At 33.9% G+C, this 25,172-nt stretch overlaps 1 protein-coding gene across 1 annotated transcript in view; it reads left to right on the top strand.

The window, feature by feature from the left end:
• TECRL (trans-2,3-enoyl-CoA reductase like) overlaps positions 1–25,172 on the top strand; it is a 182,003-nt gene that overhangs the window by 113,791 nt on the left and 43,040 nt on the right. Inside the window, exons 4-7 of the mRNA XM_037828952.1 lie at positions 176–279; positions 19,603–19,718; positions 23,472–23,577; positions 24,836–24,908. Of these exons, the coding sequence (XP_037684880.1) occupies positions 176–279; positions 19,603–19,718; positions 23,472–23,577; positions 24,836–24,908 (399 nt within the window). The remainder of the gene's footprint in view (positions 1–175; positions 280–19,602; positions 19,719–23,471; positions 23,578–24,835; positions 24,909–25,172) is intronic.

Genomic DNA, 25,172 nt, shown 5'->3' with positions numbered 1-25,172 from the left:
TTTCCAAATATATTTTATAAAATGGGCATTTTCACATTTTATTTTATTTTAAAGATTTGCTGTACATTGCAATTTTATGTAAATTTTTTCAACTTTTACTAGTTTCATGTTAAGAAATTCTTTACCATTATGTATTTAAATTACATTAAAATATTTCCTTGCTATTTTATTTTAGGTGGGCCTTTTTTGAGGGATTATATCAGCATTCAAAGCATTGCAGCTTCTTCCATGATTACACTCTATGTTACAGACTTAGGTCAACAGGTCAGTTGGACCACAGTAAGTATCAATGTGAAACACAATATACATGTACCACATTTTGCTATGAATAATTTAGTGACAGAAGGATGGTTTATATCAAATAAATTCACAATGAAACAAAGTATTATACTGAATTGTATCTTTAGTTTTCCATTTTTAATATGTAGTAGCCCATATTAAGGTCATACCTCAACTGAAGGAGCCTCAATAATTAGAGCAATGGAAATCCAAATTTGTTAAAAGGAAGATAAACTCCTTTTTTTATGTCAACCGATCCTATGAGGTTTGACCCATCTCTGCTTGCCCTATGCCTTGGCAGTTAAATTGCATTCTTCGTCTTTTCCTTTTGGATCACTGGGGGATGTCAAAGACCCTCTTGGCAATCTTGGGAGATAAAATATCCAGTGGAATAAAAAAGAGTTTCTGAGGTGGTGGGAGTGAATTTGGATATACTGAAAGTGAGGAAATGTATTAGTTCAAAGTAGATACCATAAAACGGGTTGGCTTTAACAATGGGAATTTATTTGCTCATAGTTAGAGTTATGAAAAATGTCTGAATCAAGGCATCATCAAGGTAATGCTTTCTTCCCAAAGACTGACTGCCTGCAATCCTTAGCAGCTCTGCCTCGTGGCAAGGCACATGGTGATATCTGCTGGTCTCTCCCTTCTTTTCTGGGTTTCCTTGATTTCAGTTTCTTTCTTTCTTTTTTTCCTCTCCCTCTCTTTCTATCTCTCTCTCTTTCTCTCCCTTCCTCCTTCCCTGCTCCCCCCACCACCACCCATATTCATTCCCTTTATAAAGGACTCCAGTAAAAGGATTAATGCTTCTACTGTATGAGGTGGGTCACACCTTAACTGAAGTAGCTTCATTAAAAGGTTCTACTCAAAATGGGTCTGCATTCACAGGAATGAATTCAATTTAAGAACATGTTTTTCATGGTTACCTACAGCCTCAATGCACCACAAAAAGTAAGACATCTTTGAACTTGGGGTTAGTCTTTTGGCACTACTTTGGGACAACAGAGCTCTGAAAGCGGTGACAACTGAATCCAAGGACATTACATGGTTGAGGACTATAGTTAAAAGACACAGAGGGCCAAGAAACAGTGAAAATATGTGACAGTAGTTCATAACTCTTAAAATACATGAGTGATATGTAAATGGAATGGATTCAGCAGCAAGAGGAAATATTATGGGATATTTAGTGACAAAGGTAATAAAATAAAAATTTTAATTGACATTGATATATAAAGAATAATGCAGTCATTCTATTTTTTCAACTATGTTAAACTTTTATTTATATTGATTAAACTTTTAAAGGTTTTTTTTTTTCTGGTTACATTCTATTTTTCCATATTTGTGATAGGATGACCTTTTAAATATCTACCATTTACAATGGCTTTCCTTTAGCCAATATTAACTGTAGCCATTAGCCTTCATAATGCTTTGAGCTTTCCCTTTACAGTTAACAATTTTAAACTTTTTTACAAATGTGATCCTAATTTATATAGTACTATTGAATTCTTTAAAATAATATTCAAATTTAAGTTCATTAAAATATTGCTCCATGCTGTGCTTTTCTAATAATCTCTCCTTTTGATGTGTTTCCTCCCTGTAGATAGATAATTATATAGCTATTTATATTTAAGAAGGTTTTTTTGTTGTTAAACAGTTGCTTTGGAATTCAAAGTTTACTGAGATTTTAAGCACCAGTTTCTTGCAGTAAAAATGAAGAAGTTAGAGTCTTCTGAATCCTTGTGACATCATAATGTTTAGAAATACCCTATGCATTGTGTAAACAATGTTATCAATAGTTCAAATGTCTATAGACATTTGCCAAAAGAGATTTTAGACCAAAAAAAAAAAAAAAAAATTCATCTTCAATGATTAAAATAATTGGCGTTTTTTTGTCCATATTTCTGATACAAAGGGTTTTCTCTTTGTGTCAGTTGTGTCAGGCAGAGCTGCATTAACTGTGGATTCATTACAAATTCCAGCTTCATCATCTGGATAAGCACTGTGGAGAAAAAAAGTGTTAAGGTAGAATTCTATGACATTGTACTAAAAAATTACAGCTTATTTGAAAGAAAAGTCAACTAAGTGACAGAACTCTGGAAATAGACTGAATATTTTTAAAACTATCCTATGTTTCACACATCCTTTTGCACCAAATGAGTCAGTCCTATTAAAAGCTAAAAATATGCACATTACTTTGCAATCACACCCACTTTAGATCAATTATACAACAAAAGCAATGTTTACCACACATAACATTCTTGTACAGTTATAAAATTGTAAAATGTGATCTTTTAAAAAAATCTTTGGCAATAGGTATCTTTTTAGAAATAATCTCTAATTTAGCCAGATCAAAATTAAAAGTTTAATAATATTTTCCATCAAGTAAGACTGGGCTGTTACAAATGAGAAAATTCTTGCCTCATGTAACTTCTTGAAAGATTTGATAAATGGTTAATTTAATAGCATAATAATCTTCATAGCTAATGTATAGACCTTATTCAGTTTCCACCCTATTTAATAATTCATTTCTTTGTATGTGTTTGTATAGAATTCTGTGAAATTTATCCCTTATACAAATTCATGTATTTACCACCAAAATCAAAATACAGAATTGTTCCATCACTACAAAGGGACTCCTCACTCACATTACCACTCTATTCATGCCCAATTTTACCCTCTTCTGGAAACTACTAGTCTGTTCCCCATTTCTATGGTACTGTTATGCCAAGGATGATATATATATGGAATCAAACAGTTATTGATATTGACCTTGTTTCCCCATCAAGCATAATGCCTTTGATATACACCCTAATTTTTGCGTGCATTAACAATTGGTTTCTTTTTATTGGTGAGTAGGACTTAGTTGTACTGATGTACTGGAATTTGTATAACCATTCATCAATTTTGCTATTATAAATCAAGATGCTGTGAATATATATGTACTGATATTTTCATAAACATAAGTTTTTGCTTCTCTGGAATATACAGTGGAGTTTTTTTTTTTTTAATCCATGTCATTTTCTTTATTGGAGATTTTTATTTCTACATATGCCTTCAGTCAATTGTCTAGTGTCCTTTCCTTTTAACCTGCAGAACTCCCTTTAGCATTTCTTGTAGGGTCAATCTAGTGGTGATGAAGTTCCTCAGCTTTTATTTACCCAGGAGTGTCTTAATCCCTCCCTCATTCTTTTATAAAGTTTTTTTTTTAAATTAAATTCAATTTTATTGAGATATATTCACATACCATACAATCATCCATGGTGTACAAACATCTGTTCATAGTACATCATACAGTTACACATTCATCACCCCAATCTATTTTTGAACATTTTCCTTACACCAGAAAGAATCAGAATAAGAATAGAAAATAAAAGTAAAAAAGAACACCCAAATCATTCCCCCCTCTCACCCTATTTTTCATTTAGTTTTTGTCCCCATTTTCCTACTCATTCCTCCATACACTGGATAAAGGGAGTGTGATCCACAAGGTTTTCACAACCACACTGTCATCTCTTGTAAGCTACATTGTTATACAATCATCTTCAAGAGCCAAGGCTACCGGGTTGCAGTTTGATAGTTTCAGGTGTTTACTTCTAGCTATGACAATACATTAAAACGTAAAAAGGGTTTTCTATATAGTGCATAAGAATGTCTGCCGGAGTGACCTCTCAACTCCATCTGAAATCTGTCAGCCAGTGAAACTTTATTTCGTTTCATTTCATATCCTTTTTTTGGTCAAGAACATGTTCTCAATCCCACAATTCCAGGGCCAGATTCATCCCTGGGAGTCATATCCTGCATCGTCAGGGAGATTTATACCCCTGGGTGTCAGGTCCCATGTAGGGGGGAGGGCAGTAAGTTCACTTTCTGAGTTGGTTTAGCTATAGAGAAAGAGCCACATCTGAGCAACAAAGAGGTACAAAGGGGGAGACTTCGGTACAATTATTAGCAGGTTTAGCCTCTCCTTTGCAGTAACAAGCCTCACATGGGCAAGCCCCAAGATTGAGAGCTCCACATACCAAACCATCAGTCCTCAATATTTGTGAGAACATCAGCAACAATCCAGGTGAGGAAGTCCAACACTTTCTCATTTTTCCCCAGCTCCTCAGGGGGGCCCTGCATATATATTTCTATCCTCTGCCCAAATTACTTTGGAATGTGTTGCTATTTCACTCTAACCCATACAAACCTTCCGTATCTCACTTCCTACTCAAAGTTCCATGTAATTATTGTGTTTGAACCAAGTGACTGCAGAAGTTGTATTGTTTAGAAAATACAGATCCTGCACCAAATAAATATATCTTCCCTTGGTCTCACGTGGAAGATGAAGTCTTAAAACAGTCAGTTTTGACCTTTACTTTTTGGCCTGATTTGCCCTAGTGTTAACCAGATCTGCTTCATTCATCTCTAGTTGAAGTCTGGAGTCTTTTTCAGCTTTTTTTGTTTTTTTTTTTTTTTAAAGTTGCTGTATGCACTAATACTGGCATTCATATCTGACAAGCTCTAGCTCTGAGTTTCAGATACACAGATACACAACATTCCAGATACTAATCAGGCTATACACAAAGAGACCGGCATCTCAGAGTTTAGAGATAGCTATTACAATTCAGGAATAGATTTGACTGCTGTAAGTGCTTGCAATCTAGGGACCATTACACTAATCATTTCCCTGAAAGGCTGTGCTCTTAGATTCAATTCTGATTTTACACATTGTTGTTAGTCCACATTGGTGAGATATTATACTGATGTTTGCCTTTGTCTCTGGTGTTTTCACTCAAAATGCTGTCTATAGGATCCATTCACCTTGCTGTGTGTCTCACAGCTTCACTCCTTCTTGTAGTTGCTCAATATTCCATTGTATGCATACACCACAGTTCATTCTGTTCCTCAGTTGATGTGCTCTTAGGTCACCTTCACCATTGCAACCCATGGATACTGCTTCCATTAACACCAGTGTGAAAATGTCCATTCATGTCTCTGCTCTCAGATCTTCCAAGTACATACCCCATAGTGAGGTTGCAGGACTTTATGGCACCCACATACTTATCTTCTTGTGGAACCATCCCACTGACCTCCAGAAAGGCTAAACCATTCTGCCTCCTTGTTAACAGTAAATAGGTACATCCCTCTCTCCATGTTTTCTCCAGCACTTTTATTCCTATTTATATTTTTTCATACCATTTTATAGAGATATAATCACATACCATACAATTATCCACAGTGTACAAGCAGCAGTTCACAGTATCAACATATAGTTGTACATTTATCACCACAGTCAGCACTTGAACATATTGATTACTAGGAAAAAGTTGTTTTTTAGCAAATTATAAAAAAGAAAATAAAAAGAAAAATAAAATATCATACAATACAATAAAATAGTAAGGACAGACAACACCACCACTACTAAGAATCCCATATCCCTCCCTTATATCCCTTATATCCACCTCTCATACACATGTAGCTTTGGTGCATTGCCTTTGTTACATTTAATTGAAGCATATTACAATGTTACTTTTGACCATAGACTCCAGTTTGCTTTGATTATGTTTTTTTCCCCAATACCATCCCTTTTTCAACACTCTGCATGGTTGACATTCCATTTGTTCTCCCACATGTAAAAAAATTTTTATATTTGTACATTTAATAAAAATCATTGGCCACTACAGTTTAGCTAACTTAAGACAGTCCCAGTCTTTATCATCTATCTTTCCTTCTGGTGTCATACTTTCCCCTATCCCACCTCTTTCAGCTTTAATCACAGACATCTTTGTTCAGTGTACTGACAATATTGTGTTAGCATCACATAGTATTATGCTATCTATCCTTGGATCTGTGCAATCAATCATACCTTATTTTTTCTTCTCTCTTCTTTTACTCTTCCTGATAGTCTTCATTTCTACACTCTTCTCCAAAATCTCTCCTTTCATTTCCTATCAGCCTTTAGCACTCCCTTTAGTATTTCTTGTAGCACTGGTCTCTTATTCACAAACTCTCTCACTGTCTGTTTGTCTGAAAATATTTTAATCTCTCCCTCATTTTTCCAGGTCAGTTTTGCCAGATATAGAATTCTTTGTTGACAGTTTTTCTCTTTCAGTATCTTAAATATATCATACCACTGTCTTCTCACCTCCATGGTTTCTGTGGAGAAATCTGTACATGGTCTTATTGAGTTTCCCTTGTGTGTGATGGATTGCTTTTCTCTTCTGCTTTCAAAATTCTCTCTTTGTCTTTGACATTGGACAATCTGATCAGTAAGTGTCTTGGAGTAGGTCTATTGGGATCTATTCTGTTTAGGGTACACTGTACTTCTTGAATCTGTAATTTTTTGTCTTTCATAAGAGTTGGGAAATTTTCAGTGAATATTTCTTCTATTATTCTTTCTGCCCCTTTTCCCCTCTATTCTCCTTCTGGGATACCCATAACATGTATATTTGTGCACTTCATGTTGTCAGTCAGCTCCCTAAGACCCTACTCATATTTTTCCGTTCTTTTCACCATCTGTTCTTTTGTGTATGAATTCAAATGTCTTGTCTTTCTGTTCACTGATCCTTTCTTCTGCCTGTTCAAATCTACTGTTGTATCCCTTCACTGCCTTTTCCATCTCCTCCATTGTGCCCTTCATTCCCGTAAGTTCTGCCATTTGATTTTTTCAAGCTTATGAATTCTTCTTTATGGACCTCCAGTGTCTTCTTTATATCCTTCGTCTCTTTTGCCATATCTTCCCTCAGCTCATTCAATTGATTAGGAGCTTTGTCTGAACATCTTTAATTAGTTCTTCCCTCAGTTCGGTGAATTGATTTCACATTAGTTTCCTCAACTCCTGTAGCTTGATTGAACTGTTAGTTTGTTCTTTTGACTGGTCCATATTTTCATGTTTCCTAGAATGACTCATTATCTTATGTTGTCTAGGCATCTGATTTTCTTGATTAGTTTATTCTGGAGCTTGTTTTCACTCTTTTACCTAGGGTTTTCTTGGTTGGCTTTGTTCTCTAAACTTTGGTGTTCAGTTCAACTTATTCTAGCCCTCTAACTTAAGTTCTATTTAGTTGATCAGAATTTTTCACCTCTTGTTTTTCTGTTTCTTGCCCTGCCTCTATTGTTGAATTTTTGTCAGAAGGTCTCCTCAGATATGATTGACCTCAGTCAGGTTTTCCCAGTCTAGAGAGCCCAGGTCTCAGGATGAGGATAGGGAGTTTCCCTGAGAATGAGACCCTCCTGTGAGGCCTCTAGACTCAGTGCTTTTCCTATCCTGTCCAGCAGGTGGTGCTTGCCAGCCTGCAGCTCCCTACTAGTGTAAGGCAGTGTGGTGCCTTTAGTTCTCCTGGTGACTCTGATCCTGTTAGGGACATGGCTGACTGAAGCTGGTTTCTGATTTCCAGCACCTGGGATCTGAGTTCCCAGAAAGAGGGCTGCCAATTGATCTGGACGTCCCTCCACTCTCCCAATACTAGGAACACCAGCTGTCTCCCAGGGGTACTATTCCTTTCTCCTCTCTCCTCTTTGGGGCAACTCCAGCTTAGTTCCTTGGTCAGCCTGAGTTGCCAGTTAAAGACTGGGGTGGAGAATTTCTTCAGAAGTGAATTTGAAATTCAAAGAAGTTCTGGGTACTCCATCCCCCCTCCCCCAAGACTAGCCTTGACCTTCAACTTGGGCTGTCTGACAGAAAATAACCACATATGTTACTTTAAATTTTCAGGCCACATATGTTACTTTTAAATTTAAAAAAAAAGTAAGAAAGAAAAAAAAGAAAAAAGAAAAAGAAGTCGCTTTTTAAAGCCTTTCCCCAGCTTGGAAGTTTTGTCAGTGTCAGAATAGAGTATTTAAGGATGCTATTTTGGTCTATTATCTGGATAATTACTCCCTAACAGCTTCAGTTCTACACTTGCTGGGGGCTATTGAAGTGTAAAAAGATAAGGAGTCAATGAGAAAGGAGAAGGGACAAAATGTAGAACAAAACAAAACAAAAAAAAGCCTTTTTGCAGCCAAAGAATGGGTGTCCCTTTTATGTGCCCCCCCCCACCTTCCTGGAGATCAGCCCTTCTCTAGCACATCTAGCTCCAAAAGTTAATTAGTTAATTTGCTAATTAATTCTGTAGTTGAGGCTGGTTTGAGTCGCCCTTCTTGCTCCCAGCAGATTTTTTTTTTCTTTCCTTTCAGGGAGCCAGCAGCAAGAGTCCCTGGGGTCTGGGCAGGGAGGGGCAACTGACCCCTGGTCAGGGGAACTTACAGATTTCACTATGATTGCATCTTTTCTACCTGTTCCAAACTTGTGTATGATGTGTGACTGCTCACTGGAGACCCTGAAAATTCGGTTTCATACATATCTTTGGTAATTACCAGCTGCCCCAGAGGAGAGACTAAATTCCACACCTCACCACTCTGCCATCTTGCCCCCTATCCTACAGTTGAGTTTTAAGTATTCTTTATTTCAATTACAAATCCTTTGTCAGATATTTGGTTTTTAGCTTGTCTTTTCATTCTCTTAACTTGGACTTTTGCTATATAAAATTTTTAATTTTGATGAAGCCTAATTTATCAATTTTCCTTTTAAGGATTGTCCTTTCAGTTCCCTTTGTAAGAACCTGTCACCTAGCTTTAGATGCCAGAAGTTGTCTATGTTTTCTTCTAAATGTTTAACAGTTTTACATTTTGACTTTTAAAAATAGTCTATTATATTTATGGTAAAGACTGATGTACTTGGTGTAATTTTTAATCTCCCAACATACTTTCTTTCAATTTCCCTCATGTGTTCAATGATCCTTTTTCTGCCTGTCTTGCTTCTTTTGGATTGTCATTCTTTTCTATTTGTCCTCCATTAGTTATACCTTCTTTTTTTATTAGCTCTAGAGATTATGATGTACATACTTAAATATTAAAAAAACAATATGAATCATCCAATTGTATTTTACAAATGCAAAAATACTTCTTAGACAGTTCAAGGAATATGATATGTGAGCTCCATTTACTGTTCTCCTGACTCACAAGCTATTATTGCAGTATATTTTAATTTTTTATATATTTGAGGTCAAAATCCATTGCTATTTCATATATCCAATAATTATTTAGATTTACACTTTGTATTGTGATTTATTTATTTCTTCCTATGCTGAGCTTCAATCTGGAATCATTATTGTTCTTCCTGAAGAAAACCTTTAGTGCTTAACTTTAGTTTGGCCATTGATGAATTCCCTCAATTTTTGTTTCTATTAAATATAATGTTTTATTTAACCTTTATTCTTAGAGAATATTTTCACAGAAAAAATAATTCCATCTTTGCAGTTGTTTTTTCCTACACATCAAAAAATTTCATTTATTTGATTTCTGACTCCCTTTGTTTCTGTTTAAAATTCAGGTATGCCCCTTTGAATGTACTGCACCTTTTTATCTGATTTAAAATTTTTCATTCATTTGGTTTTCAGCACTTTGACCATGATGTGCATAGTTATGTTTATATTTATCCTGCTTTGGATTTAAGAGTTATATCTGTGTGCATGGTTTCGTATTTGAATTTAATTTGAAAAATTATTTGCCATTATCTGTTCAACTATTTCTTCTGCTTGATTCTTTCTATATTTTCTTTCTGGGATTTATTTTCCATTTCCATACTTTTCAGGATTTTCAGAAACTTGCTGAATTTCTCAGTCCTGTCTTTTATTTATTTAAACATGTAAAAGATTTATTGAAGTTAGTATCTGATTATTCTGTCATACAAAATTTTTCTATTTTGCTTGTCAGGTATTTCTGTTGATTTTGGTGACAATATTTTGACTCCTTTTATACCTGCATATTTCTGACAGAGTGCAGGAAATTTTATGTGAAAAAATGTTAAAGATAACTGGAGGGTTAGGATGATGTTTTCTTTTATCAAAGATGATTTATTGTTCTTTTAATGGATGAATTGGCCCTCAGGCATTGGGTCATCTTAATCCAGAGACTGAAATGATTTGATTCTGAGATTCAGTGCCTGTGACAAAAAGGCCTATTTTCCACTTCACCCTTACTACTACAGTGTAGCTGTTCTGTGTCCCAACTCAAATCCTGGAGTGTTTATAAGACCTCCTCTATCCTTAGTAGATATTCATTGATATTTTTTGTCTTTCTATTCTCAGGCACATCTCAACAGGCTCTTAGCTGCCAATTTTATAATTGACCTTCTAATTCTTTATTGACTCAGTGGTGCTCCATAGCCTGCAAAACAATATATTTGTTTATTTGTTTGAATAATTTAGTCCATTTTTCTTACTAGTCTCATTAAGATGGTTTATCTGAATTACTGGGAATAGAACTCTCCATTATATATTATTCATAAAATAATTAAACTAAAAGAAAAAATCTTCATCTCATATGATACTAGTTTCAATATTACTCAGATACAAATTGATGGTGATATTAATATTGATAAATTCTATCATATTTTTATTTAGTAGTTCTATTATCTTTACAAGATTAAGGTTAGAACTACTCTAATTTTGTTGTTAATTTTCAACAGTAAAATGTGCAATTCATTTCCTGTTCAACCTCCAAGTCCAATTGTAGAAAATAAAAAATTAAAGGCAACAGCAATCATAAAAATTATAGGTCTAAGGGACTTTTTTTCAAAAAAAGAGTGAAATGAATTAAGTAGAGTCTAAGTACATAGATACTAACTATTCTACAACAATTGCAGTCTCATGAATATTTTCTAAGACTTATTCTTTCCTCCTTTTTTAAGTTAGACATATACCAAGTTGAAGACTCTACAGATTCTCCACAAACTCCTCAGGTCCTTACTACATATTAGAATTAATGAATTTTATATTTAAAGCAGAACATTAATTTAATAGGAAAAGCTTCCCACAAATAAGAAAAATGAATAAAATTTGATAATGGAAATAAATTATAATTTAAATGTAGATCATATCTTCAAAATCAGATAATAGCATTTCTGCTTATTTTGAATATAGAAACACTCTAAACTATTTTATTATAATGGAGTTCCTCCTAGTCTTTATAAGTTAATACATTTGTGGGGCGTACTCTATCCCTGTGCATATTATGTGTTTGTTTGTTTTTAATTTTGTTTTTGTTTGCCTCTATCTCTGTTAGCAGAAGCATAGCAATTCCATTTTCAGTAGGTTGCCTTATAAATATTTGTCTATCTGTCCTTTGCTTTTCCTTATTCTGAAATGATTTTCTAACCATTTCCAAGTTTAATAAAACCTTCCTTACATCTATTTTCCATCCAATGTTTTGTTTTGTTTTTTTAGAGATGCATTATCAAAAATTCATTCTCTCATGCTTGCAGGATGTATCTGTCATTAATAACTTTGGTACTCTTTTAAACTCCATGCTTCAACATGAACAATATTTGTGATAAAATAGTTGTTGTCTTAGTACACATTCCTGTAAGCCAGGCAGGTATCTCTCCAGATATATTTTTAAGAGATGAAGGAGATAAGATTATAGTTCAATTTTCTCTGATCCAAGTAAATTTCATATATACAATAGTATTTGTATTAACTTAATAAAGAGTGATATTTGGTCCAAGGTACTATTGTTTGCAACATTATTCATTCCTGATATATTCCTAGAGAATATACTCAAATTTGACTTACTACATCAGTTGATATTGAAATAAATATTTTAAACCTTTAGCTGTAATAAAAATCTATCTTCATCCCCATTAGGCTAGAGTAGTGACAAGACTCAAATATCAGATATTCAAAAATGGGAAATATTTTCTTCTTATATATAAACACTCAGTATGTTTCAAGCCACAATTTAATATCCATTGTCAAATAAGGTTTGAATTTATCAGGTTTTGTATTGTTCTTACCTTCACACACTTTAGGCAATGGTGGTAAGTCTTTCTTTGTTCATGAGATAATAAATATAGCTGAAAGAAATAAATATAACTGGCAAAAAAAAAAAAACCACACACATATAACTATATTTTAATGCATATAAATATTGTGTAATATATATGTTTATATAATATATATGTAATATATATGTCTATATATATGTGTTATATAGAATACACACATATATATTGTGTATTCTAACTTCATAGCCATACAAAATTATTGCCAGAAATAAGAGCATAATTTATAATCAATGTGCACACCTACATGTTTGAGCAAAACATGTACAGTTTCCCATTTTCTTTTTCAGAAAATGATGAAAACAGGGCAAGAAAAACGAAGTAGTGAAGAGAGTAAATTTATCTTTCTCATGTTCTTTTCTCTTCTTTTTGAATACTCAGAAGTAAATTATTTTTTCCCTCTCTGCCTAAAAACTCCACAGGGTGACTTTTACCTGGATTTCGCATTAGAGAAAAAACAAATAATTGGCAATTGGCAAACACCGAATTTAGAAAGCTATTAGATATTGTTCAGGGAACTTTCTACAAACACATGGACTTGTTTCAAATTACTTTTCCAAATACTTATTATTGCCTCTCTGTACACCAAGTATCTCTCTTCAGATGTATACCTGCCCCCCCTCCACCTCACCCCACCCCAGCTACAGAATTCAGAAGTAAATCCTTTGAACTACACATCCAGGTCATTAAAATTAAAGTATGGGACATCTGGTTGAACAAAATGTTGGGATAAGATGCTTCAGGATGCAATTCCACCATAGAATCTTTGAACAAATAGAAAAATTGGCAGAGTCATCTTCTACAAAACTCTGGAAAACTGTTAAAGGACTGCACTCCTGGTGCCCTTGCTTCTTTCCCCATCCCCTCCCTCATGTGACGTGGAGCAGCTTGTGCTCCCATTGTGGGTCCATGATCTTGTTTTGGAGGGAACAGAGTAACTCCTATGTATGTACACACTAGGTGCCTGAAGTTCAGTGCCAATCTAACTGGTCACATCCTAAGAGGCTAACCAGGAAATTCCTCTTTGGCTTGCCCTCCCAAAATTCACATGCAGGCAGAAGCAGCTTTTGGAAAGCTAAAGTAGTATAAGAAAAATGAATGAACAAAGAATGAAAAAAGTCAAAATGGACTGGGACAATGAATTGCTGTCATTAATCATACAATAGTACCCCCAGAATTGTTAGAAAGTCTATTTCATAGGGAAGAGAAGGGACATTTGGATTCCTATAAGTGGGGGAATTCCTAAGGCCATGAAAAAGTAGGTGCCCAGGACAAGATGCAGGATCATGAGGACCCAGTGCTTCACTTTTGCCTCAGTCTGATCTTCTTGGAAAGAGGGCTAAATTCTGAAGGAGAGCACCAGCTAATGCAGCAGCAATTTGCAAAGACAATATTTTTTTTTTCTTTTTTGCATTGGTTGTTTGTTTTACTTAGCTCCTGGTACTCAAGGATATTGCTGTCATATCAGTAACCAGACACAAAATTTGAGAAAAGATAGTTCAGGAACTAGATCCAAGAATTAACACAGAAAAAATATGAAAGTGAACAGTCTGTAACAAACAGGAAATGATGGACCATCCAAAGTAATTAGATAACATACAGAAACTATCAACAAAGAAGACAAGAATTTGGACATGCCAGACAATGATATTTTAAAAAAAAGCTCTTTAATATGTTCAAGAAGATAAACAAAAACATAGAGTAAGCATTAAAGCATTCATGAACATTAGAAGGACTTCAACAAAGAGATAGAAATTTTGGAATGGAAACAAAAATACTGAAGTTAAAGACCACAGTAGCTGAAATGAAAATTCCTTGGAGGTTTCCACAGTAGATTAGTGCTGACAGAAGAAGGAATCAGTGAACTCAATCACAAAAAATTGAAATGACTCAGACTGGGGAGAAGAAAAATTAAAAAAGGAAAACAAGTGAAAATAGTCTAAGATACCTGTGACACACCTTGAAGCACACCAATATGCACCTGATGGGATCCCCAGATGGAAAACAAAAGATAAAGTTGCATAAGGAATATTCAAAGAAATAATGGCAGAAAACTTCCCAAATGTAATAAAAGACAGAAGTATACACATTCAAGAGGGCAAATGAGCCCCAAACTAGATAAACTCAAAGAAAATCATTTCCAAACTTATAACAGTCAAACTGTAAAAAACCAAGGACAAGGACAGAGTCCTGAAATCTGCAAGAGCAAAGAAACATATATTATGGACAAGGAAGTCCCACTAATATTAAGTGCCAATTTCTCATCAGAAACCAGGGAAGCAAGAAGGCAGTGAGAAAACACTTAAAGTCCTGAAAGAAAACATTGCCAACCAGTAATTTCATATCCAGTGAGATTTTCTTTTAGAAATGAATGAAAGATGAATATATTACCAGAAATTCAAAAACTGAAGCAGTTTTTCACCTCTAGACCTGCCCTACAAGCAACGTTAAACGGATTTCTTGAGACTGAAAGGAAAGGAATTATAAATTCCAGTATTATTGTATTTTACTTTTTGGTATGCAGCTGCACTTTTACTTCCTACAGGTTATAAAATGCAAATGCATAAAAAGTAATGCTAAATCCATGGTTTTGGGCATACAATGTACAATGTTATAATTTGTATCAGTTCAACCAAAACATGGGAACATGGGGGGTGGGGGGGTGGAGTGGAAGGGTAAAGGGACAGTGTTTGAGGTATATGCTTTTGAACTTAAGGTTGGTATCAAATCAAATGTGATTATTATACGTATAGGATGTTAAATTTAAGCCCCATCACAATCACAAAGAAAGTATATGAAATAAATAAAAAAAAATGAGAAGTGACTCAAATAGTTCACTACAAAAATAAAATAAATGTGAATGTAGGCATTAAGGGAAGAATTGAGGGACAAAAAATATACAAGACTTAAAAAGACCAATAGCAAAGAGCAGAAGAAACTCCTGCATTATCATTAGCTACTTTAAATGTAAATTAAATAAACTCTGCAGTGAAAAGACAGAGATTGGCAAAATGGATAAAAAAGCATGATCCAAGTATATACTGTTTGTAAGAGACTCATCTTAGATTCAAAATTGTAAGCAGGCTGAAAGTAAAATGTTGGAAACAATATGCCATGCAAATAGTAACTGAAAGAGAGTTGGGGTACCTATACTAGCATCAGATAAGATAGTCTTTAAGTAAAAAATTGTTAAAGGGGCAAAAAAGATAACTATAAACTAATAAAGGGGGCAAGTCATCAAAAGACATAACAATTTTAAATACATATGTATCTGATGGCAGAGCCCCAAAATATATGAAGCAAATATTGACAGACAGGAAGTCAGAAATAGGCAATTCTACATTAATAGTAAGAGACTTCAATGCACTATTTTCAGTAATGGATGGAACATACAGACAGAGGATGAAAAAGGAAATAGAAGACTTGAACAGTATTGAAAACAAACTATACCAAACAGACATGTATAGAACAATTCATGCAACATAGCAGAATATACATACCTCTCTCAATCATTCTCCAGGAGAGACCACATGATAAGTGTGGTAATTTAGAGCTGTACATACCCCAGAAAAACATAGCTTAAACTTAAGACATTCCTGAGGGTGCAAAAAATTGCAAGGAATTTTTGACGTAATTACTTCATCAAAATGTGGTTCACCTCAATCATGGTGGGTCTTAATTCTGTTACTGGAATCCTTTATAAGCACAATGAAATTCAGACAGATGAAATGGAAGCTGTGGGAAGCAAGAAGCTGAAGAACAGAGGAACCCAGAAGAGAAGGGAGAAGCCAGAAGACGCTGGCATATGCATTGCCATGTGACCGAGGGATCAGGACTGAGGATCACAGCAGCCAGTCCCAGGATACCAGTCTCTGGAAAGAAAGCATTGCCTTGATGATGCCTTGATTTGGACTCCAACAGCCTCACAGCTATGAGCTAATAAATTCTTGTTGAAAATCCAACCCATTGCATGGCATTTGCTTGAGCAGCCAAGGGAACTAAAACATCAAGTCACACATCAAGTCTCAATATATTCAAATACACTTAAACAATACAAGACATCTTCTCTGACTGCAATGTAATGAAGCTAGAAATCAATGACAGAGATAGAACAGGAAAATTCACAAATTGTGAAAATTAAACACATTCTTAAACAACCTGTGGATCTAAGACAAAATTACAAAGAAATTAGGAAATATCTTTAGGTGAATGAAAACAAAATCACATTGTACCAAAACTTATGGGATGCAGCAAAGGCAGTCCTGAGAAGGAAATTTATAGTTCTAAATGCTTACATTAAAAAAGAAGAAGGATCTCAAATCTGAGACCTAAACTGTCAGGTCTAGCAGCTAGAAAATGAAAAGCAAACCAAATTAAAAGTGATAAGAAGGAAGGGAGTTACAAAGATTGTAGTAGAGATTAATGAAATAGAGAATTAAAAAAATATTATCAATGAAAGCAAAAGTTAGCTCTTTGAAAAGATCAATAAAACTGGCAATCCTTTAGCTAGACTGCCAAAGACAAAATTAAGAGAGGGCACAAATAACTAATATCAGAAATGAAAAGGGGGCTGTACTACCAATCCCATAAAAATAAAAAGGAATACAAGAGGATACTATGAAAAACTACATGCCAATGAAGTAGATAGTATAGATTCAATTGCGAATTTCCTGCAAGCATGCCAACTACCTACACTGAATCAAGAAGAAATACAAGATCTCAACAGATCAATAACAATTTAAGTGATAGAATCAGAAACCAAAAATCTCCCAACTAAGAAAATCCCAAGGCAAGGTGACTTCACTTGTGAATTTTACCAAACATTCCAAGAAGAATCAACATCAATCATACTCAAACTGTTCCAAAAATTGAACAGAAAGAGCCACTTTCTAATTCATTCTATGAGGCCAACATCACTTTAACACAAAAGCTAGATGAAGATGCCACAAGAAAAGAAATTATAGATGAATATTCTGTATGAAAATGGATGCAAAAATCCTCAAAAAAATACTAAATTCTAGAAAACTGAATCCAGCTGTGCATTGCAAGAATTATCCACCATGAAAAGGTGGGAAACATCCCAGATGTCAAGGCTGGTTTGGCATAAAAAATCAATTTATGTCATACACCATATGACCAGAATGAAGGAATAAGACACTTGATCATCTCAATTGATGCAGAAAAGGTATTTGAGAAAATCTACACACTTTTTTGATAAAAAACATTCTGCAAACTGGGAATAGAAGGTGACTTCCTCAACATGAAAAGAATGTATATGTAAAATCCACTGCTCACATCATACTCAATGGTGAAAGACTGAAAACTCTTCCCTGAATATCAAGAACCAAGCAATTATGCCCTCTGGTACCACTGTTTTTCAATATTGTACTGGAAGTTCTAGCCAGAGAAATGAGGCAAGGAAAAGAAATAAAAGTCATGCAAACTGGATTGGAGGAAGTAAAACTTTTCCTGTTTGCAGATAACATGATTCTATATACAGAAAAATCCTGAAAAATCCGCTACAAAGCTCCCAGAGCAAATAAATGAATTTAGCAAAGTGTTGGAATACCAGAACAACACCCCCAAATCAGTAGTGTTTCTATACACTAATAATGAGCAATTGGAAAGGAAATCAAGAAAAAAAATCCATTTGCAGTAACAACCAAATGAATAAATTTAACCAAGGATGTAAAGGACTTATACATGAAAAACTACAAAATACTGGTAAAATAAATCATGGAAGACCTAAATAAAGGGAAGCATGCTCCATGTTCTTGGCTTAGAAGAGTAAATATTGTTAAGTTGTGAATTCTACCAAAGAAATTTACTGCTTCACTGCAATCACTAGAAATGGAAATAATCAAATTCATATGGAAGGGTAAGTAGCCCTGAATGTTCAAAATCATCTCAAAAAAAAAGAAGAAAAAAAGTTGGAGGACTCAGACTTCCTGATTAAAACTTGGCATAAAGCTACAGTAATCAGAAAGCATGGCACTGGCACAAGGAAAATAATATAGACCAATGGAATTAAATTGAGAGTTCACAAAAAGTCCCTAACTTCAATGGCCAATTGATTTGTGAGAAGGGAGCTGAGTACATTGAATGGGGAAACAACAGTATCTGCGACAAATGGTACTGGAAAAAGGATATTTTTATGCAAAAGAACGAAGGGGGAAACTTTATTTACAAAAATTCACACAAAGTGGATCAAATACCTAAATATTACTCCAAAAGCATGAGCAATAAAGAAAAAAATATAATAATCAGATTTTGTCAAAATTATAAATTTTGTGCATCCAAGGACTTCATCATGAAAGTAAAAGGACAATATATTTAAAAATATTTGGAAACCACATATCTGATAAGGGTTTAATACCCAGAATATATTAAGAAATCCTATAAGTCAACAAAAAGACAAACAACCCAATTAGAAAATGGACACAATACTTCAATAGACATTTCTCCAAAGAAGATATATAAATGGTCAATAAACACATGAAAAGATGTTCAACATCTTTAGCCATTAGAGAAATGAATATCAAATCTAAAAGTACCATTTCTGACCCTCCAAGATGGCTACTATTTAAAAAAAAATGATAAATAAGAATTGTTGAAGATGTGGAATAGTAGGAATTCTCATTCACTGCTGGTAGGAATGTAAAATGGTGCAACTATTGCAGAATACAGTTTGACAGTTCCTAAAAAGTTAAGTATAAAATTACTGTATGACCTGGCAATCCCACCTGTAGTATATACCTAAAAGAATTGAAAGTAGAGACTCAAATATATTTCTTCACATTGATGTTCATAGAGGCATTATTCTCAAATGCCAAAAGATAGAAGCAGCCCACGTGTTCATCCAACAGATGAATGGTTAATTATTCAGTTGTAAAAAGAAATGAAGCTCTGATATATGTGACAACATGGATGAACCTTGAAGAAATCATGTTGAATGAAATAAGACAGAAACAAAAGGACAAATATTGTATGCTATCACTGATTTGAAAAAATTAGAATGAGCAAATTCATAGAGTCAGAAACTAGAATACAGGTTACCAGGGGCTGGGGTGGGGTTAGGGAATCAGGAGCTAATGGTTTATTGGTAGAGTTTACATATGAGGTAATATTTGTTAATTTTATTTCAATATGTTGATGTGTTCAGAAGAACGTTTATGGAAATAATGTCATAATCATAATATTTGCTTAACAAAGTGAATGAATCTCATCAATTTTGCTCCTTTTGTTTTATTCTCAGATCCTTGTTTATTTGTTGAATGAAAGGCTATATTACTTTTTTAGGTCTGCTGCAGTTTAGTGGGGTCACATGTCACCTCACCATTTCATGTGGTGTATTAATCTGTGGACAGTCTCATGATCATATATGCAAACCATACTTCATTAAACTTAATAATACCCATGAAGCTAAATATATTGTTTAATCTAAATCTTTTTATTTCCAGGTATTTTTGGCTGAATACACAGGACCTCTTCTAATATACCTCATGTTTTATTTGAGGATTCCATACATATATGATATGAAAGAGAGTTCTGGAAGATTATGCCATCCAGTAGTACAGTAAGTGACAAAATATTGTAAATATAAAGGAGAAGATGAACTATTAACCAGACATTATGTAAGTAAAGTATGGTTTAAACTCCACTAAAATGGGTTCAATCTTAAGGAAAATATATTTTAGTTTACCATAAATAGTGTTTACACAACAGCAAATTTATAAGTGACAAACTAATTAGTATACCTTAAAGTAGAGATGATTAAGTTGATAATGATTACAATTGTATTTTTAACATTTCAATAACAGAAGAAATATGGAAATTCAGAAATATCATTCAAAGAAGATTTAAAGCATAAAGCTGAGATTACAAATAGGGTTCAAAACATAAATACTTCTCTAAAAATTCCTTGACAACATTGTCTATGTGAGAAATTAGAACATAAATTATAAGTAGGAGGGATAAAAAGTTTTTACAAGTTACCTTTCATAAGTTAAAATTCAAAGTTTAAATAGTACTCTAAGTAAAATGAGAAAAAGAAGACTAGGGCAGATATCAAAGCAAAATTCTTAATTATGGTGGTTCGTGTCTTTTGGAAATGATTCCATCCCCCAAAGGTGGTTTTCTGAATTAAAGGGAAAGAGGATAATTGTTTAAGAGGGTTATTAGAATGTGGAGTAAAGACCCCGACAATTTCATAATTTGATGCACTGAAGAAACTCAAAGTATATTAAGAAGTGGCATATAATTATTTAGGTCATAGAAATACTAGAAGAGGGAGAACATATTTGGCACTTCTTGTCTTAAGCCAAACTTTCCCTTCCCTTAAATGCCTATATTCCAGCTTTACTGGCCTCCTTTCTTGTACTTAACACCGATCATGTTCCCTTTCACACAGAGGCCTCTACAAATGACATCGCTTCTACTGCTTTTTAAAAAAATTCCTCCTTATCTTTTAATCAAACTTCAAATATAGGCTCAGATGTTTCCTACTTCTTCCATCACTAAGATCCTTCTAAAATATTTTCCTTTATACAACTTATTATTGTATAATTATATACTCCCATAACAATTTGTTTACTTCCCTCAATAGAGTTAAAGTTATTTAGTGGATGAACCATGATCTGCAGTCTGTCTCCTCCGCTTGACATATTAGCCAACTTACGGGAGATGGTCAATAAAATGTATTGTATGAATAGATATATGAACTTATTACACAGATATTTACTCTAAAGTGGGTGCTATGAGAGTATGAAAAGGGGAACCTGGCTTGATATGGGAGTTTTGAGATGGCTTTTCTAAGAAAATGACACTTAAACTTTTTGTTGTTGTGGTTGTTGTTTTGAGAGGTGAGTAAGATTGTAACTAGTGAATTTAAGGAATCTTCATATGGAAATTATGTGTGGTAGAAAACAGTTTGGTTCTTTGTAGGAGAAGAAAGAAAACCAATGTAACAGAGTCACAAAGCAGGAAGGGGAGATTGGCTTTCAGTGACAATGCTTAGGTCAATAGAAATCAGGTTTTCTAGGGCCTCTTAAAACATTTAACTTTATTCATTTTCTTAAGCGCAGGGAATGTCCTATTCATCTTGGAAAGAGTCTGTGATGAGAGTTTGGAAGGAGAATATAAATAGCATTCCTTTCTTTAGACCACATACATAACATGTGACAGATATATAGCATTGCATGAGAAAAGACCGATTATTTCAGTGGCATTCTCAGAGGAATCAGCTGACAGACAACACTGTTAAATTCTGCATTGTTCCAAAATAACAAATATGTTAAGTTTATATGAAATCATTCCAGGGCAGATACATGCAAATCACTTTTGTAATGTAGATGTCTAGCTGGGATTTATAGAATAAGCACAAGCCTTTTAAGGCCACCTGATTTCAGGATGATAATGGTTTCTCAAGATTAGGAAGAGCAAATTTCAATTGCCCTATCCAGTTGCCACATACTCAAAATTTAATATTCCCAAACTGCTTTTAATCATATTAGGAAGTTGAAAGTTGTTTGTTGTTAAACTCAGATAGGAGGCAGACTTCTATGTGTGAGTCAAACACCACACAATTATTTGGATCTCTTAGAAATCTCTACAAACTGGGATTAAGGCAACATCATCTGTAGCAAATCGATGGTCCACAAGCTTAGTGTAACCCAGAAGTTCTTTATTCACTCAATAGGAGTTAGGAACAGGGCTCAAGAGTGAACTACAACACTGAAACTAAGGCCTCACTTCCCTAGAGCTTCTAACCATATCATCAGATGTTAGAGAAGTAGCCCCAGAAACTCTTTCTACACTCAACACTCACAGTTTGCCTATCTGCCTTGAATGCAATAGGGCTCATCTCTGGACGTTTTATTCATGTTTCAATCATGAATCATATTAGCACATGCTTTCAGGTTAATCCTTTTCCCTGATGCTCTATATCCATACACTCTACAATTCCCTATTTCCTGCCTTCCTGGAGTCCTCTCCAATGCCTGGAATCCTTCATTGTGCCCTAGGCAATTCAAACTTCATTATTAACAAAATATCGTATATTTTCAACCTATTATCTGAACATTTTCTTCATATTCTTCAACAAAACCTTGAAACTCTCCTTGGTTCACTGCCTCCCTTGCAGCTCTGTGAAGATGAGGATTGTTTTCTTTTACACGTATATCTTAAACCTTGTCCTTCAGGCCTTGTATCTTGGCCCCTACTTGACAAAGAATAGATATTTCCAAAAATTGTGATTAGAAAAAGAATTGGACCCAAGCATATGTATGGGGACAAAATGGATGGATCTTGAAGACATATTGAGTGAAATAAGCCATGCACAAATAATCATCAGGATGGGGTTAGGCAATTGGGAGTTAATGTTTGGGATGATGGGAAAATTTTCATAATGGATGGTGGTGACAGTAGAACAACATAGTGAATTTATTTAACACCTCTGATTGTTTACTTGAAAGCAGTTTAATGGGAAATGCTAGGTTGTATATATGCTACCAGAATAAAAAATTAATAAAGAACCCCACAGGGCTGTATAATGCAAAGAGTAAACTCCAATGTAAATTATGTACTATAGTTAATAGTACAATTATAATATTGTTTCATCAATTGTAACAAACATAACCACCCTAATGCAAACTGTTAATAAGAGGGAAACTGTATGCATGAGGGAACTCTGTATTTTATGCATTTCTATGTTTTCCCACAACTTCTCTAATAAAATAAAACACACATACAGACAAATTATTGCAGTATGTTAGGTAGCCAAAAAAAAAATAAAAACAAAAAACAAAGCAAAACAAAAAAGTTGCATTTCGACTCTATATAAAATGAAATTCAAACTTTCTCAATATATGGTACATGCTGAAGGACAACAAAACAGTTCAAAAATATTCTGAATATTATAAAATGTCACATGGATTCTAAGCAGTCTTTGTATATTTTAAACCATATAAATTGTCTTTTTAAATATTCAGACATTTGATACACACACATTTGCAATTATTATATTTATATCTATTCCTGGGGCAGGTGTGAGCATACCAATTTATGCCTGGCCATATAAAATATTTCCAATGTCATCAGTAGTAAATAATGTAAAAGTTACTTTGTTGTTAGATAAAATTTGAACATTTCTAAGATTAAAATATTGAAATATTTTATTTGATCATAACTCTGTGCTTGATGATTAGCAATCATTTCCTAATAAAGAGAATATTGTAGTAAGCTAAATGAAATGAATATAAAAGTCTTATTCTTAAGGGAAGCCAGAAGTTTGGAAGGGAAATTCATATATTTATGTTTTACTTTTTCCCAGCTTGGCCTGCTTCTGCCATTGTATACATTACATCCGATATCTTTTGGAAACCTTATTTGTTCACAAAGTTTCTAGAGGACATACACCTTTGAAAAACTTGATAATGGTTGGTATATACTATGTTTTATAATTGAATTTATTACTGATAATTTTGTATATTAGAGCCTCTGAAAAATAAGCAATCATGTTTTTACCCCAAGCCTAGATTTTACTTGTCAACTATGTCAGCATATCTTAACCATTCTGCTCCTGATATGCCAATTCCTGGGTGACCTATTTCACTGGAGTTATCCTCTAACGATAACCCTAAGTAGAAAGATTTGCCACGACCTTAATTTATAAGAGACAAGTAAGATAATCGACATCACTTTTTAGGTTTGGGAATATATAGCACTAAATTCAGATTCTTTAAGTCCCACTTGAATAGAGGAATCTCAAATAAAAGACTACTGTAAATATACATCCATGTGTAATTAAAATAATGACACTATACTCTTTGCTTATGATAGTTATCAATGGGGGTGAAAGTGTCTGCTCCTCCAAGAAATCATGAAGGCAAAGCATAAAAAGGTATCAACCAGAAAATTACCATAAATAAATTGGGATATTTTTGAAATGTAGAAGTGGAAATGTGCATTAGACATGTTGCGCTGCAATATTTCAATTAAATTAAGATTTATTTTCAAATGCAATTAATGCTCTCACTGATATCTTCCTGGTTTTTGGAAAATATCTGTTTTCTAACAATTTCAACAAAACGATCACTATAATGCCAATGTGGTAACAACATGGTAAACTCTGGAAATCTAAGAGACCTCAGGAATCATTTAAACCAGCTTCTCTTTTGACTGAACATTTTAAGTTTATCAAATTTGAAAGATCAGGGTTATAGCCTAGGACTGCTTAATCCAGGCAATTTCCCTTTCTGATCATGCAAGATGTTACCAGTAATGATTAAATCATTCTTCCTTTTATTCATTTACTTCTGGAAAAAGATTAATATCTTTTATGCAATGGATTATTTATGCATTTTATAACTTCTTTCATGTCTGCTACTCAATAGACAAAAATAATTCTTGAAAAATCTGTCCAAAAATTATTATATTGGCCTTATCTTCTGAATATCCATGTACAGTAAAAAGGATGGAACAAAGGAATATATTTCCTTAGTGGAATCAAAAGTTAGTTTTAAAATGTGACTTTACTGTGTGAAGGAAAAACAGTAGATTTATCCAGCTTACAAAAATTATATAATTATACGTACAAGAATGCTGCAGTTGTATTCATGTATCTGGGGGTTGCAAATGATGTCATATATATTATTTACCATCCCTAATTTTTATTTTATATTGTTTTATTTTTAGGGTTGTGCCTTTTATTGGGGATTCACTTGTTGGATTGCCTACTACATTAATCACCCATGGTATACACCACCATGTATGTAGAATTCCTTAACTAATCCCATAAGAAATTATCAATGTGTTCTAAACTGCTTAGAAATGATGAAGAACAGTATATATTCAAAGTGATAGAGAAAAATACAATAATGTCAATTAAATTGTTTCCATATAATACTCTTAAATTTTTATGTAGCTCTAAAAAGAGCAAATTTGTCTGACATCAATTTATTTTCTCTCCATAGAAACTCTTACAAAAATATTAGTTGATAGTAACCCTCCAAAAGACAGACAGTAAAATGGA

This window comes from Choloepus didactylus, chromosome 3 (assembly GCF_015220235.1).
Source record: "Choloepus didactylus isolate mChoDid1 chromosome 3, mChoDid1.pri, whole genome shotgun sequence".
Classification (NCBI taxonomy): Eukaryota; Metazoa; Chordata; class Mammalia; order Pilosa; family Megalonychidae; genus Choloepus; species Choloepus didactylus.
Note: the sequence above shows the minus strand (reverse complement) of the source record. Positions and strands in the feature narration are given on the sequence as shown.